At 41.5% G+C, this 13,419-nt stretch overlaps 1 protein-coding gene across 2 annotated transcripts in view; it reads right to left on the bottom strand.

Annotated features, from left to right (window-relative positions):
- Positions 1–439: 439 nt before the first annotated feature.
- The window catches only part of POC1B (POC1 centriolar protein B), a 120,357-nt gene continuing 107,377 nt past the window's right edge, over positions 440–13,419 (bottom strand). For both annotated transcript variants that reach the window (XM_074402441.1, XM_074402443.1), the window contains one exon: positions 440–12,400. In XM_074402441.1, the coding sequence (XP_074258542.1) occupies positions 12,296–12,400 (105 nt within the window). In that variant the 3' untranslated portion in view covers positions 440–12,295. The remainder of the gene's footprint in view (positions 12,401–13,419) is intronic.

Raw genomic sequence — 13,419 nt, 5'->3', positions numbered from 1 at the left:
ACATAGAGTAGTTATATTGTTGCTTACATTCAACTATTTACCTAGAGTTAAGATTTAGTTTGTTTCCAGAATTTGTTATAGAAATACTATTGTGTCAATAGTACTATCCTAATAAAAGTGTTTAAAGATTCTGAAAATGGTATACTTTTTTTTATCTCGTTTCTATTTATGTAACAGATGTTTATTGAGTGCCTTGATATATGCAGAATGCTAGAATATCTAATAGAATAAAATATAGACCCTGTACTCTCGAGACTGTAGTCATATAGCAGAGATAGATACTTATACCACACCTCTAAGTTTACCTTGAGAAGTACTACAATAGAGGTGCCAGGATCTACTGTACAGAAATCATTTGTTCTGTACTTGGCTTATAGTAGTAGTATATAGTATACAGTAAGTGCCTAGGAACAAAATGATGGTAATGATGATGACTGTAGCCACCATTTTTTTTTTTTTTTTGACATGGAGTCTTGCTCTGTCGCCTAGGCTGGAGTGCAGTGGCACGATCTCAGCTCACTGCATCCTCTGCCTCCCGGTTCCAGCGATTCTCCTGCCTCAGCCTGCTGGGTAGCTGGAATTACAGGCATGTGTCACCATGCCCAGCTGATTTTTGTATTTTTAGGAGAGATGGGGTTTCACCATGTTGGCCAGGCTGGTCTTGAACTCCTGACCTCTGGTGATCGCTCGCCTTGGCCTCCCAAATTGCTAGGATTACAGGCATAAGCCACTGGACCCAGCCAGCCATCATATTTCTAATAGAATCATTTAAATGCTGGTTTCCATGATCCTCATTTATAGAAAAACAAAATCAAGAGAGCAACAAAAAGTTATTCATGAATTATAAGAATCATTGCTAACCCACTATATGTCTAGGCCAGGCGTCCCCAAACTACGGCCCGCGGGCCGCATGCGGCCCCCTGAGGCCATTTATCCGGCCCCCCACCAAACTTCAGGAAGGGGCACCTCTTTCATTGGTGGTCAGTGAGAGGAGAACAGTATGTGGTGGCCCTCCAACGGTCTGAGGGACAGTGAACTGGCCCCCTGTGTAAAAAGTTTGGGGATGCCTGGTCTAGGCTATGCCAGCAAATAGCAAAGATTATTAAGTTCCTTCTAATTGCTAAGACAAAATTCCTTATAGAACACAAATATACTTCTATAGTGATTTCTAATAGCATGAGGTCAAACCAACTTAAATGCTGTCAGACAGCATGACTGTCCTCTTCTGAACATGACATGGGTCAGATACAGCTATTTTTAGATAAGAGATAAGTCAGCTTAACTATACATCTATGTCTTTAAAAATAAAAGCCCATATAACTTTGGGGACCAAGACAGATTAAGGGAATGCTAAAATTTTCCATAGGTGGATTTTTTTTGCAAGTAGTTCCTGATTCCTACCATTGCTTTCAGCAGCCTGGTACACAGACCTGAACAATGGTTAATGTTTAAAAAGGTACAGCACATTCTGGTTAACAGCTCTGCTCATTTCCTCTTCCTAATGGTGCTGCTGTGATTGCAGAACTCAAGTAAGAGCTTTTCGCCACATGAGAATACATGAGAAATGATGCTCAAGTCATAATAAATGTGAGATTAAAGTCACTTGAAGATAAGAAAGTTGCAGCCTTAAGGAAAAACTTGAGTTGGCTTGGACCTCTGCAGGGGCAGGTTTACTGTAGTTTGTGGAAATAACCCACAGCTACCACTGAAATATGTGTAAGGATTTCAGACAGGAAATGAAGGAAATGCTGCATTAAACTAAAAGCACTTTGGGATTTAAATAAGCCGAATATAGGTTCTCTGGTGAGAATTTGATCAGGGCACTGCTGGCATTGGCTCACCCTCTCTCCTACAGTAGTGGAAAGAATTACAGTCTGCCTATCAAGTCCAGAATACAAAGTGCTTTCAGTCCTCCGACTATCCTCTTTCCTCTTTTATTAATTCCATTTCTCATTAAAATCCCCTGTACAATGTTCCATGAGAGCAAGCTCAAAGCAGCTACTGACATTTCCCATAAACGATATGCACAATCTTCTTCCTAACAATCCAATTAGTTCTACTTCCTTCAAACTTTATTCAAAGCTCAACTCATCTGAGCTATGCCTGATAACCTTACGGTCATTCCTTGTCACTATAAACCCTCAGCAATTATTGTTGATTGATTTGCTTACTATGACGGTGTGTTTACTTGTGCCTGGCATTAGGCTTGGTTCTGGGGCTATACTGATGAGTAAACCCTCATCGCTGCCCTCATGGAGGTCACAGTTCACATGAAAAAAACATCCTAATAAACTGTGATAAGGGCAATGGTCAAGATAGGTGTGCAGAAGTATGAGGACAAGTCATTCATCCTCTGGGGTGTCAGAAGGGTTCCTGGAAAAGCTGATGACTGAGCTGGGTTTTCGAGTAAAGGAAGGTGGAGGAGGCCCAGATGGTAGGTAGCGTAATCCATGAATAGTTGAGATGGCCCTGTGTGCCATGGTATGCTTGGGTATATTCATGACTTTCACTTCATGAGAAGTTCCCTGTGTTTGAGTTATTTTCCTAGAATTGAATTACGAGCTCTCTCAGAGATCATGTTTTCTATTTATTTTGCCTGTTCCCCCTTGGGTCCGTTACAATCCCCAGAAATTTTTAAAGAGTGTGTTTCACCATTCTAAGAAACACATTGCTGACTCACTGACCACTTCCCGGCCACTCTGCCCACGGTGTGTTAACAAGACTGTGTGGCCATGGGAAGATGTGTAAGGCTCTCAGGTGCAAGCCTTTTATCAGCTGTCAGGATAGACCCAGGAAGACACACAGGTCTGACTCAAAGCACGTATGTACCGCCTATGGTAAGAAACCACCCAAACCACTTACCCAGAAGTTCCACAAGTCCTTCGCATGCCAACATGCCATCCTTTCACTGTTTCATGTTCATAGCCTTTGGTTGGTGATTTAAATTTGACATTCAATAAGCTCTGTGTCAATATTTCTATTAAGATTTCATTGGATAATTTTAAAAGTCACTAAGCAAGTATGGAATGGATTTTCTACTCATCTCACAGAAATAGTAATCATTTTTAAAATTCAGATCTTAAAATTGATGTGGTGGATACTTTTATTGATGTGGTCACTGACTCAAAAGTTGCCACCGCTGGGCACCTCACTGTCCTCCCTTGAGTCACGTGACTTTCTTTAGAGGTGGAAATACTTAGTGGACCTCAGGAGCCTCAGAGAGTTTTGTTGAGTTCCTCTGCTTCGCAATGAGAAGATCGGATCCAGGTTAAGGTTGAGAGTGGGTATGTGTGCTTTGTTTCCAGCCTCATATTTGGCCCCTAGGTAAATACACATCCACATTTCAAGGCTGCCACATCTTTCATGGATGGTTAAATCCCAATCCCTCCCCCATTGCCCGGGGTCAGGGGTGGATGAGGAAGGAGAGGTAGAACAACAGGGTAAACTGAAAACAAACAAAAAAAGATAGGAAAAAAAGCACGGCCGGGCGTGGTGGCTCAAGCCTGTAATCCTAGCACTTAGGGAGGCCAAGGCGGGTGGATCACGAGGTCAAGAGATCGAGACCATCCTGGTCAACATGGTGAAACCCCGTCTCTACTAAAAATACAAAAAATTAGCTGGGCATGGTGGCGCATGCCTGTAATCCCAGCTACTCGGGAGGCTGAGGCAGGAGAATTGCTTGAACCCAGGAGGCAGAGGTTGCGGTGAGCTGAGATTGCGCCATTGCACTCCAGCCTGGGTAACAAGAGCGAAACTCTGTCTCAAAAAAAAAAAAAAGAAAAAAGAAAAAGAAAAAAAAAGCACTAAGCCAGTTTTACAGGCTCTGCTGCTCCAAAGCCATCATTTCAAAGTTATGGCTTTAAACGTATGGAGGAGGCAGCTTTCACCTGAGTCCTCCTTAATGGAAACAGCCAGAATCTAGCCTACCTTTGGAAAGAAGAAAGGACAATCTGGAGCATGAAGCCAGCTGGGAAAAACTAGTCATTGAACACAAAGCTTTTAGAACTTACAAATAAAATACATGGGTACTTTGTTTTTGATAACCCAGTAGCAGGGCCTAAATCACATTTGAGTGTGAAAATGAAATTAATGGCCTATTTTAAATTCCCCAACTAGAGTTTCCAAACTGTGGTCACTGGTGTCCTAACAAGCAGACCCCACATGGAGGAGATGGCTAAGTAACAGCCACTTCCAAACCCAAGGCTGTGCCACGGAGGAAGATGAAAGACGAGCAACACTTCCTAATTTAGTCAAACTAAATAGTACACAGATCCAGTTATCCATTTCAAACATATTAGAAGAACTTCATGCAAATACTTTGGGAAAGCAAATAATATTCATGAATGATCTTAACTCCAAGCCTCTGTGTCCTTATTACTCTATCAGAGATATTAATATTAGTACTTATCTCAAAAGACAGTGAGGACATGTCTTCATATAAAAGACATGCAATGTTTTTATTTTTTATTTTAAGGGCAGGGTTTCACCATGTTGGCCAGGCTGGTCTTGAACTCCTGACCTCAGGTGATCTGCCTGCCTCGGCCTCCCAAAGTGCTGAGATTATAGGTGTGAGCCACCATGCCCGGCCAGACATGCAATGTTTTTGGGTCCTCACACACACATGGTAGGCACCTAAAGGCAATTTGCTTTTTCCTTTTCCTCCACAATTCTGACTCCATGTTCTTTCCATCTTGGCAATTGGCTATAAAACCAACTTCTGGCTTTTCTATGTTCATGTTTGTATTCCCAGCAGGGTCTTGAAAGCTCATGAAGAACAGAAACCTTGTTTGATAGGCTGTTGTTCCCATAGAGGGCTGGACATAGTAGGTGGACAGTAGGTGCTCGCTGCGTTTCTTTTTATACCTGCAATGATGTGCTTCCCTCTTTTCAGACATTTCTTCCCTCTTAATTACACACAAAGGATGATAAGGAAACATAAAATCTTTTCCAATACTTCATGGCCTTTCCCCGCATTTAAAGACAACAAGGCCAACAGGAAAGGAAAAAGAAGGGGGAAAGTATTTCTTAACATATTTGACATAATTAAAGGCCAATGCCTGAATTTCCCAACCAGGGCAGCATTACTGGAGAGATAACCCAAGAAATGGCTTTTTAAGTATAGTCCCAGCAAAATGGAAGTTTAAAGCAATTAGCCATCCAAGAGTGCATTTTACAGATAACCCCTCAGCTTTACTGAACACAGCTCTTTAATCTGTTGCAAAATACCAGTACCCCTGTGGCTGCCCATTGATACCATCAACCACCAGGTAGAGAAAGTTTGGGGTGACTTGAACTTCTGTAGATAGACTTCTATAGACAGAGACAGAAAGACATTCAAGATTACCCATTGTTTCATTTCACAGATGAGCAAGCTGAAGCCAGAGAAGTTATACGTGCTGGAGATGCAAAAATGAGGATGACATGGTCCTTGCACTCAGGGAGTAAGCATTCCAAGAGGGAATGAGAGACTAGAAATATTCAGCTATACAACAATGCAGAATGATGAATGTAAAGGATAGGATAGGGTGAGAGCCAAAGTTCAGTTAAGGAGAATGAGGCACTCACTTTGAGCCCTAAATTTACAGAGACACCGAAAACTCAGTAATCAAAGAATATTATCAAGATAAAGACAGTATCATCAGCATTACTAACTTTTTTCTTTAGGCTCAGCTTGCAGTATGGCTCAGTAAGACACTATTGCTGATCCTGTCATTAACATTTTAATAATTTATTTACGTGCATCTTTTTGTGTTAATTTTGATTATTAAATAAACATTGCAGGCTGGGCAAGGTGGCTCATGCCTGTAATCCCGGCACTTTGGGAGGTCGAGGTGGGCGGATTACCTGAGGTCAAGAGTTCAAGACCAGCCTGGCCAACATGGTGAAACCAAGTCTCTATTAAAAATACAAAAATTAGTGGCGGGAGTGGTGGCATGTGTCTTTAATCCCAACTACTTGGGAGGCTGAGGCAGGAGAATTGCTTGAACCCAAGAGGCGGAGGTTGCAGTGAGTCGAGATCATGCCACTGCACTCCAGCCTGGACAACAGAGCAAGACCCCATCTTGAAAATAAATAAATAAATGCATTAAAATAGTCTTTATCTTAGTTACTGAGTTTTTTTTTTTTTTTTTTTTTTTTTTTTTTGTGGTGCCACTTCTCCCCTGCCTCCCTCTAAAATTTTGTAGCCTAGGCAAGGGCCTCACTCTCCTCTCTGGGAGAATCTACCAGAGGCGAGGGTGTGGCTGCTGTGTGTGTTCCAGGAAAGTGCAAGGTTTTTAATTCAGATTCCAAGAGGCTTACAGAGTAGCTGTGCCTTGATATGCTTTAACATTTTATATGACCGTTTGTTGTATTCCTTGTTTGTAAGAAAGATTCTCAGGTATAAAAAAGTGTTTGAAAAGTTCTAACAATAATAAGAAACAATTAGATTCAAATACATAAGGCCCATCGCATCCATCATGGAGTATGAGCTGGGGGAGAGAGTAAACAGTCAAGGCAGAAGAATCTAAAGAGGCACAGCAGATGCTGCCTGTTCTACCAGAGGTGCCATGGGTTTCAAAGGTTGGTTGTTTGCTTTCCTTTCAGGCTTCCTTTGCAGAGTCCTGTCAGCAAACTCATTCTACGGCATGTTTGGTCATTTTCGTAGACCAAATGACTTGCATCCCCACTTTGTGGGAGAGAGGGATAAATGAATAATTTAAAAAAATTGACTATCACAATAGAGTCTTTTCCTTTTCTTTTTTCTTTTTTTGAGACAGAGTTTCGCTCTTGTTGCCCAGGCTGGAATGTGATGGTGTGCTCTTGACTCAGCAACCTCTGCCTCCTGAGTTCAAGCAATTCTGCCTCAGCTTTCCGAGGCTGGGATCACAGGCAGGCACCACTACTCCCAGCTAATTTTGTATTTTTAGTAGAGACAGGATTTCTCCATGTTGTTCAGGCTGGTCTTGAATTCCTGACCTCAGGTGATCCACCCGCCTCCGCCTCCTAAAGTGCTGGGATTACAGGCATGAGCCACCACGCCCGGCCTCAAGTCTTCTTTTCTTAGACAAATGCTTAATGTATGGGGAGGGAGAAGAGTAAAGCCAGAAAAAGAAAATATCCTAGAAATGATTCATAAAATTGAATTAATCCAGCCAGACATTTTTGGGGGTTGTCACACTGCCCAGCACCGGAGAGAGACTTCTCATTGTCATCTGTGTGTAAATGGTGTTCCCCCTGGAGTCATACAGTGCACAACCAGTTGACTATATGGGGCAGAAACAGTTCATGACAGTCCTTTAAATATCCACAGGGAATGGCAGCTTGTGTCTACATTTGGTCAATTTGCGAATCCTAATTCAAACAATTAGGATTGCTTGGTTTTAACAAGCTGGCTTCTCAGATTCCAGAAATTTTCTCTAATGAGATCATTCAATAATTTTTGAGAAGAGATTTTAATTATCTTGAATCCCTTCAGTCATTAAAGGAAAAGGAGATGTGTTTGTGTGTGTGTGTGTGTGTGTGTGTGTGTGTACTGACAAATGATCAAGGTGACAGGGAAATTTGGGAAGATGCTAAAAACAAAGACTGCTAAGAAAGATTTCAAGATCATGCTGGGCATAGTGGCTCATGCCTGAAATCCCAGCACTTTGGGAGGCTGAGGCAGGCAAATCATGAGGTCAGGAGTTTGAGACTAGCCTGGCCAACATGGTGAAATCCCTTATCTAATAAAAATATAAAAATTAGCTGGGCATGATGGTGGGTTCCTATAATCCCAGCTACCCGGGAGGCTGAGACAGAAGAATTGCATGAACCCAGGAGGTGGAGGTTGCTCACTGCAAAAAAAAAAAAAAAAAAAAAAAAAAAAGGCCAGGCATGGTGGCCCACGCCTGTAATCCCAGCACTTTGGGAGGCTGAAGCAGGCGGATCATGAGGTCAGGAGATTGAGACCATCAGGGCTAACATAGTGAAACCCCAACTCTACTAAAAATACAAAAAGTTAGCCAGTTGTGGTGGCATGGGCCTGTAGTCCCAGGTACTCAGGAGGCTGAGGCAGAAGAATTGCTTGAATCCAGGAGGCAGAGATTGCAGTGAGCTGAGATCGCGCCACTGCACCCCAGCCTGGGTGACAGAGTGAGACTCCATCTCAAAAAAAAAAAAAAAAAAAAAAAAAGAAAGATTTCAAGGTCAGATTCAAACTTAATATGCTTTGTTTAGTTTATATACCAAAAATAATCTGATATGGCCATGTACTGAGGAATCAAAATTTGACTCTTATACACTGCCATCAAGATGTAATATGGTATTTCTGAAAGGTTATTTAGGGTGTGTGCATTTAAAGTCTAAACTGCACGTATACACAAAAAATTTAAAGTAGGCTTAAAAGCTATGTGTGAAATGACTCTAAGGCAGGCATGGTGGCTCACGTTTGTAATTCCAGCACTTGGGGAGGCCAAGGCAGGAGGGTCACTTGAGGTCAGCAGTTTGAGACCAGCCTGGCCAACATCATGAAATCCTGTTTCTACAAAAAATACAAAAAGTGCTGAGTGTGGTGGTACATGTCTGTGGTCCCAGGTGCACCAGAGGCTGAGGCAGGAGGATCACCAGAGTCCAGGAGGCAGAGGTTTCAGTGAGCCAAGATTGCACCACTGCACTCCAGCCTGGGTGACAGAGTGAGACACTGTCTCAAAGAAAACAAAATTAAAAAAAATAAAATTACTCCAACAACCAAAAAAAGAAAAAAATAATAATACATGTTAATACAGGAAAAAGAAGGCAGAGAAGAAGGTCAGGGCTGTAGAGTTGCATTTGGGAGTTTGTTAACATATCTATGATAATAAAGCCAAAAGACTGGAGGAGATAACTGAAAGACTGAGTTTAAACAGTGAAGTGTGCAAAGCCGGCTGCCTGGAGCACTCTAGAGTTAAGATCACACAGATGAGGAGGAGTCAGCAAGGTTGCTGAGAAAGAAGGTGAAGGAAAAGGACAATCCTCAGCTTGTAGAGCTCTGCAACCCAGTGAAACAAATCTGAGGAAGAGGGTTGATGATCTGTGTCAACTGCTGCTGGCTAGTTATGTAAGATGAGACTGAAAGTTGTCCATTAGCTACAGCAAGTGGGAGGACATTGGTGACCTTGACAAAAAAGATTTTGGTGGAATGTGCAGGTGAAAAGTCTGATTGGAGTGAGTTTAACAAAGAATGGGTGAAACTGGAAACAGTAAATGAAGACAGCACTTTCTAGGGGTTTTTCTGCAAAGAGAAGAGACATGAATCTGTAGCTGAAAATGGAAATGGGGCTTAGAGAAGGGTTTTGTCTATTCGGGTTTTGTGTTTGTTTTGACATGGGGTCTTGCTGTGTTGCCCAAGTTGGTCTCGAATTCTTGTACTCAAGTGATCTTCCTGCCTCAGCCTCCCAAATAGCTGGGACTATAGATGACAGCCACTAAGCCCAGCTTGCCTATTTGTAGATGGAAAAAATTAAGGCTGTATGCTGATGACAATGAACCACAGAAGAAAAAGAAGAAAAACTTGATAGTGCAAGAAAGAGAAATTCACCAAAATAAAATAAAATTAAAAAGAGACTTGCTGGAGCTATGTCCTTGGATAGGCAAAGGGGACTGGGATCCAGTGCCCAAAGTGAAGCATTTCTTCCATGTCAAGAGAAAGGGAGGCAAGGGGTAGGGCCGTAGATACTGGAAGTTAGGTAAAAGTGTTGGTGGGGATTTCAAAAACTTCCAGTGGCATCTATTTTCTCACCAAAATAGGAAGCAATGCCATCACAGAGTGGGCATTGCTGATGTCCTGAAAGAGTAAAAGAATGAGCTGACTAGGGAAACGGTATATGATTATTAGGAAATATGAAAGAGATGCATAAGTATAATTTTTTTTTTTTTTTTGAGATGGAATCTGGCTCTGTTGCCCAGGCTGGAGTACAGTGGCATGATCTCAGCTCACTGCAACCTCCACCTCCCAGGTTCAAGCAACTCTCCTGCCTCAGCCTCCCGAGTAGCTGAGATTACAGGTGCACACCACCATACCTGGCTAATTCTTGTATGTTTAGTAAAGGCGGGGTTTTGCCATGTTGGCCAGGCTGATCTCAAACTCCTGATCTCAGGTCAGTCTACCTTGGCTTCCCAAAGTGAGCTGCCGCACCTGGCCAGAACAGGTATAACTTAAGGGTAAGGAAATCAGGAAAGAGTGAAAACTTAAATATGCCCTATCTTTCACTTGGCAACGGCACTTCTGGGAATTTTTCTTAAGGAAATGATTAAAGAACTTTGCCTGAATGTTCACTGGCTGGACTGTTTGTAAGAGCAGGCAGTTAGAAACAAATCTAAGAGCCTCACAATAGTAGATTGGTTATTTTTAACCAATTTCTTAATTGGTGCAACCTTTCCAATGTATTTGGTGTATATGTTGATATTGGAAGCTATTACTCATACACTGAGAAGAAAAGAAGTCCCCAGGTTTGTAAAATAATTCATTGTATGTCTATCTGTATCGATTAATACGTATCTGTGTGTTTAAAACTGGTAATCCTTGGGATAGATTAGGGACTGCTCATTCTTTTTGTTTACTGCATTTTGATTTTTCTATAGTAATCAGAATGAGAAATTTGTAGTGAAAAAACAACACTAAAAGCCTGTCCACAATGTTTATGTTTGTATACTGCTTCAGCCTGCTCTGAGCTTCCTAAAAGCTAAAGCAAACCCTGGTAATGTATGGGAAAGCTCCCATTACTGTCAGCCCCACCATTACCACAAAAACCACTCCAACTAAAAATAATGTGATATTTTATATGTGACAATTTATTTTAAACTACTTTAATGTTAAGTCGTTTGTGTGTGTAGGCATTAACTCTAATCAACAACTCAAGGAATAATTAGTTAGCATATGAAGCAACCGAATCTAAATCAACTTTTTACAGCTGGTTACTTAGCATATGGAGAATGCACCACACTTATATAAAGCAACACTTGAAGGTAGTCCGTTAGCATAAATGTTGGAAAGGATTTTTGATGCGTAAGTCGTGAGCTGGCAGTGTTGTGAGCTGGCAGTGGTGAGACAGAGCCCATTGCCCTTGCATGGGCAAGATTATGAGTTGGGCAAGTCCAGCAACACACCCATTCAGGTGTGGGGTCTCTTAGCCCCGGGTCCCTTCACTCCAAAGAGGATCCTCTTGCATGATCCAACTCCAATGTCACCTATACAATCCTGCCGTATGTCCACAGGTCCGCTTGGGACTGTGCCTTTCCCGTAAGATACTGATTGGCATACACAGCAGCACAGACGGAGCAGTCTAGAGACATGATGAGCACTGGTACCTGCCTTCCTGCTGGCGTGTGTTTATATGCTTGCCCTATTTGTTCTGGAACTTACATGGATTGTGACACACCAACTGGTTTGATTCAAATAATACTCACTGGCCTGTTAGAGGAAACTACCGAAATTTACCAGAAAGAACCTTGTAACTGTCTTTTGGCCAGATTTAGGCCATTTGATTTAGGCCATTTGCTATAAATAAAAACAATACTGGCCAAGGTGGGCAGATCACTTGAGATCAGGAGTTCAAGACCAGCCTAGCCAACATAGTGAAACTCTGTCTTTATTAAAAATACAAAAAATTAGCTGGGCATGGTGGTGTGTGCCTGTAGTACCTGCTACTCGGTAGGCTGAGGCAGAAGAATCACTTGAACCTGGGAGGCAGAGGTTGCAGTGAGCTGAGATTGTGTCACTGCACTCCAGGCTAGGAGACAGAGCAAGACTCCATCCCCTCAAAAAATAAAAATAAAAATAAAAAACAGAAAAAAGAAACCACTACCACTATTCTTCGATACATACAATTGACATGGCCTCAGTACTATATGAAATCATAGTTTGAGAATGTTGCTACTTTGATTTATCTGTCATGTATAACTGAAGTTTAAAAAGTGTCCTGCCTATCAGCTGCCCTGTTTCCACAATGTGCCACTTCCTTTGAAATGGCTTCTCCAGACTTTGAATTTCTAGCCGCAAGTTGGCATTTCTCTGATTTGTTTGCAATTTATGTACTATTAATGTTTGGATTACAGTGGATAACTTTGGAGGTTAAAATAAATTCACGCAAATGGATACCCGAGTAGGCAGTAGAAACATGACCTAGAGCCCAGGTGCAGTGGCTCACGCCTGTAATCCCAGCACTTTGGGAGGCCCAGGTGAGCAGATCTCAAGGTCAAGACATCGAGACCGTCCTAGCCAACATGGTGAAACCCCATCTCTACTAAAAATACAAAAATTAGTTGGATGTGGTGGCGCATACCTATAGGTCCCAGTCACTCAGGAAGCTGAGGCAGGAGAATCACTTGAACCCAGGAGGTGGAGGTTGCAGTGAGCCAAGATCACACCACTGAACTCCAGCCTGGTGAAAGAGCGAGACTCCATCTAAAAAACAAAAACAAAGAAAAAAGAAATATGACCTAGAATAATCTTATGGTTTGATACTGCACAAACATGTTTCATAATCTGTTTAATAGCAAACTTGATACCTCCTCAATGTGTCTGTCTTAAGCACACCCTTTTCTGTTAGAAGAGAGAAAAAAAATCATATTTTTACTTCCTATTCATAATCAATGAAATTATTAAACTGACAAAACTGTGTGCCCTCAGTTATACATTTTATTTCACTTTTCTTTTCACCAGTCTTCTTTTTTTTCATCTTCTCATGTGGAGATGGAGCAAAAGCAACCCTCATACTCCAAATGGTGGCGTTTAACCTCAAGTTTATTTTAAATATACCTGCCTGATTCTGACCAGAGATCAAAGTGAACATTACAAATAATGGGACTAATTTAGTCTTTGAGAGGAACGCAGCATCATAAGGTGGTATCTGAGATATTTCTGGCCAACAATAAGGAAACATTACCCAAACCCAAACTGAGAGTCCTACAAAATAACTGGCATGAAATCTTCAAAAATATTGAGATCACAAAAGATAAGAAAAGATTGAAGAATTATTCTAGATTGAAGAAGACTGAAGAAACATCAAAAGTAAATGTATCGCATGATCATGGATTGGATTCAAAAACAGGAGAAAAAAATGTCTGTACATATTGAAACAACAGGTTAATTAGGATGAGATGAGTGAATGAGATGGTGATACTAGATGGTGATACTGTGGAAATGTCAACTTCCTGATCTTGACAACTGTGGCTACGTAGGAGAATGCACTTGTCTTTTAGGAAATTCACATTGACATTCCTAGTGGGGCTGAAGTATTATGTCTCCAACTTTCAACTGTTTCAGAAAATAGATAAGATACATAGCTAATAATAAAGTGGCAAAATGTTAACGATTGGGGAACCTGGGTAAAAGGTATATGGCAGTTCTTCGTGTTACTGTGTCATCTTTTCTGTAAGTTTGAAATTTTTTTCAAAATAAAAAGTTAAAAAAAGAACTATTGA

Source organism: Saimiri boliviensis, chromosome 7 (genome assembly GCF_048565385.1).
Source record: "Saimiri boliviensis isolate mSaiBol1 chromosome 7, mSaiBol1.pri, whole genome shotgun sequence".
Lineage (NCBI taxonomy): Eukaryota > Metazoa > Chordata > Mammalia > Primates > Cebidae > Saimiri > Saimiri boliviensis.
This window is presented reverse-complemented; position numbering and strand designations above follow the sequence as displayed.